Consider the following 3,773-nt stretch of genomic DNA (forward strand, 5'->3'; position numbering starts at 1 on the left):
TTTTGAAGAAAGTTTTGAGTCATTTTGGACAAGTTTCAAGTAATTTGAAAAGGTTTATGCTATTTTGGACAAGTTTGTCACTTATGGCATTTTTTTGAGCGATTTTTGGACAAGATTTTCTCAGTTGGCAGCAAATCAGTGAGAGCAGAAACACCACCAATTTACAGATGTATTTCTGCCTCCATCCTCTAGGCCTCGTCTTCCATTTAATTCTGCTTCTTGTCTCAAACTTACAGAAAAAACGAAAATATGCAGGTGATCAGGTTAACTCATCCTGGATGGAGATCTCTAACGTCCATTCAAGACGGATAATTTCTGTTTCCTATCAGCCAAACTGGAAACTAAAAATTATACAATATCATTTTTTAAAAAAGCGAGCAAACCAGATTTTGTTCAGAAAAAAAATTGCATAGCATGAGAATAAATTTAGTGCCTGATAGAAAAACAATAAAATGTAAGCACAACACGACTAAAAATAAAAAGTAGTGAACTTAAATAGCAAATGGGAAAAGTACCATCGTTTCTGATATCTTAATTTGATCTCAGTGGTTGATTCAGAGATTCGATTTCGACACTGGGGACATTTGTGCTGTAAATCAGTTGAATGCTCCAAGACTTGTTTGTTTTTTGATTTAGTCTAACAGTAGCAGCTCTGTTCTGCATCAGTCTGACAGCTTTAAGACTAAATTATAAATGCAGGTTGTTTAATTTTTACATTTTTTTGCAATCTCCTTTCCATTTGTGTCCAACAATGCCCAGCAGCTTCCCGAGGAAATGAATTAAATGATTATCCTCTCAGTAATCAGCCCATCTATCTCCAACAATAGCCGGACTCGGAGCAATAATCTGTTTCTGACAAGGTAGCGGAGAAAACAAATGGGTCCGAGCAGTCAGTGTGTGGGCTCAGCTGGCACAAAGACAACACAATGTAACACGATTTAGCCGGATACCAGCCATATAAGCAGACAGCTCCTCTCACCTCACCGGAGAATCCATTTATGGAGAAAGTGTGACCGGAATTCCGAATGATGGAGCTTTTTTTCTGTCCTCTAAATGAGCCTGAAGGCAGCAACAAGCTCCGATGTTTGGGATAAAAGTCAAAAATCTCTTTCAAACCGAACCGTTCACCTGTAATATTTGGAGTTTATTTACCTAAACTGGATATGGTTTTGATTTATTCCACGTTTCGTCACGGCGACCTCCACCAGTCCTATTTCTGGAGTTCCCTCTAATTATAAAAAACAAACAAAAAAAAAAACAAACTCAAGTCCATATTTGGTGAATGACGCAACGGGACACCCAGAGATTCCCTTTATAACCATAACGCACCGGCCAGGAGCTATTTACAAGAGATGAGAGGCGGAACAGACAAAATGAGGGGAAATATTCATTCCGTCTGAGAGCCAGTCAGACAGCAAAGCGGAGACTTAAATATAAATTAGGTTTAAATCATCTCAGAGAATGACGGCGAAGATAGTTGATGAAGTTTCTGCGTCTCTCAGCATTGTAGATAATATTCCTAAAGATGTGTACGCAGAAAGCTCGATGGTGTTTAAAGAAGAGGCTGTAGGGGAGGAGGAACAAGAAGGGAAACTTGATGAGAATGGAGGCGGTAAGGATTTGGAGCTGCGTAAAAATGATGCACAGAATAACCGGTGTCCTCGTGCGTAAAATGTCAAAGATGTGAAACGGAATTTCCTCTAAATTTACTTTCTGACTGACTTGACTTTTCTGTGTTTTCCAGGAAACCTTCTGTTCGAGGAGAAGAGCGCGCCTGAGCTGCCTCTCCAGGGCGACTTGGCGCAGTACGTGGCCACTTTACGCACGCACCCTGTGGCGTTTACCGGCAAGTTTTCTCTGGATTCCAGGAGTGCAGGAGGACCGTGGACACCGGGGGACGTTATCGACGTGGTCAGCGCGGACATCGCCACCCCGGGGTCGCTCACGGTGTCTGGTTCGCCCTCAGCGTCGCCAGATATTTACGCAGGAGGAGGAGGAGGAGGAGAGGACGCCGGGGACGGCACCATGGCGCACGGCCAGCCAGACATCAGCCACATGTACGCGCCCCCTCACCCCCACCCTCACCCGGCCCCGTCCTACTCATGCAGCGGTGACATGTACCAGGATCAGTCTGCAGGGGGATACCTGGCCACGTCCACCTGCGCCGTGTCCTACCACCCGCCCCCCACCTACAACTCTGCGCCCAAACCGACAGTTGACGGCGCGGCGCTGCTCTCCATCATGCCCGAGTACGGAGGCTTCTACCAGCAGAGCTGCCAGAGAGACATCCAATCCGCCTTCCCGGAGAGGAAGTCCCTTCCGTACCCCCTGGACTCCCTCCGGGTCCCGCCGCCTCTCACGCCCCTCAACACCATCAGGAACTTTACGCTCAGTGCGCCCTCGCCGGCCGCCGACGGTCCGATGGCCGCCGCCTTCCCAAACCACCAGAACCTCCCCCTCAGGCCGATCCTGAGACCCAGAAAGTACCCGAACCGACCGAGCAAGACGCCCGTCCACCAGAGGCCGTACCCGTGCCCGGCGGAGAGCTGCGACCGGCGGTTCTCCCGGTCGGACGAGCTGAGCCGACACCTGCGCATCCACACCGGCCACAAGCCGTTCCAGTGCCGCATCTGCATGAGGAACTTCAGCCGCAGCGACCACCTCACCACGCACATCCGCACGCACACCGGGGAGAAGCCGTTCTCCTGCGACCAGTGCGGGAGGAAGTTCGCCCGGAGCGACGAGAGGCGGCGGCACATGAAGATCCACCTGCGGCAGAAGGAGAAGAAATCCTCGGCGTCCTAATCCGCCCCAAACTTACCCTGTAGTTTAAATTAACCCCACAGGAAGGAACACTTAAACTTGGAAGCCATATCTTTAAAAAAATAAATCAGGGAGAATCAGAACCAGAATCTTCTTATTTATCACTAAACAACTCCTCACCCATCCAGAGTTCAAACATTGAAATTTAAAGGTTTGGTTGGAGCCCGTGGTGCGCATGTGCCAGTCCAAACCACCAGCAGCTCCTACTGTCTGTGCTTCAAGCTCTCAGGGATTCAATTACAGTTCAGGCAGCAAAGATGAAACCAAGATCCTGCAGCTGAGCAGAGAAATAGGAGTCACACTGAAGTGACTTCTGGACTTTTGACCTAAAATCAAATTTTATGGCGATGGCCTGAGAAAATGTAGAGGAAAGAAGAGAAAACAAACCCATCTTCAGCTGCAAAAGTCACAGGATTTCTATGACCGATTAAGACATTTTGTATTTTTGTCCAGTTATCAGCTGATTTTAGCTGCTGTTCTCCAGAGTTTTTACACTGTCGGCACTCAAATGTCCACAGAAACAAGATGTCAAGCTCTGCAATTTTGCAAAAACGTGAAACAATAAAGGAGGAAGTGATGTCTGAGTGCACTGAAGGGACGTCACAGCCTGGGGGCGGGGCTAAAGTGGGACTTTTTATTGGCTAGATGCAGCAAAATGAAGCTTTTTTTTTAACGTGCAGGTTTTCTATCATGTTAGAAATGTTGTCTCACACAGCATGTTGGGATCTGATGAGATTGTAGCCTGATAATCTGTAATTTTATGGTTGATTTTTTTATTTTTGGAAGGTTTCCTGACCAGCGTTTCTACCAGATGAATGTAAGATACAAGAGTAACTGGAGAAAAAAAAGTTCTGTTGTCGTGTTTTATAATTTTTATGCAAACAAGACGAGCACTAAAGCTTTTATTCTGAAGGACTGATGCTTCTTGTCCATGCAAATAAATGTTGACC

At 46.7% G+C, this 3,773-nt stretch overlaps 1 protein-coding gene across 1 annotated transcript; it reads left to right on the plus strand.

The window, feature by feature from the left end:
- Positions 1–736: 736 nt before the first annotated feature.
- On the plus strand, positions 737–3,773 carry LOC111562821 (early growth response protein 2b-like). The gene is made up of 2 exons (XM_023261560.3): positions 737–1,612; positions 1,745–3,773. The coding sequence occupies exons 1-2, from the start codon at positions 1,462–1,464 to the stop codon at positions 2,803–2,805; spliced, it is 1,212 nt and encodes a 403-aa protein (XP_023117328.1). The 5' UTR covers positions 737–1,461; the 3' UTR covers positions 2,806–3,773.

The sequence above is a fragment of the Amphiprion ocellaris genome, chromosome 16, assembly GCF_022539595.1.
Source record: "Amphiprion ocellaris isolate individual 3 ecotype Okinawa chromosome 16, ASM2253959v1, whole genome shotgun sequence".
NCBI classification, from domain to species: Eukaryota; Metazoa; Chordata; class Actinopteri; family Pomacentridae; genus Amphiprion; species Amphiprion ocellaris.

Bases quoted from the DNA above. Each gene is read 5' to 3' on its own strand.
- LOC111562821 (XM_023261560.3), top strand. From the start codon at position 1,462: ATGACGGCGAAGATAGTTGATGAAGTTTCTGCGTCTCTCAGCATTGTA. The intron at 1,613-1,744 runs GTAAGGATTTGG...TGTGTTTTCCAG, and splicing joins ACTTGATGAGAATGGAGGCG to GAAACCTTCTGTTCGAGGAG.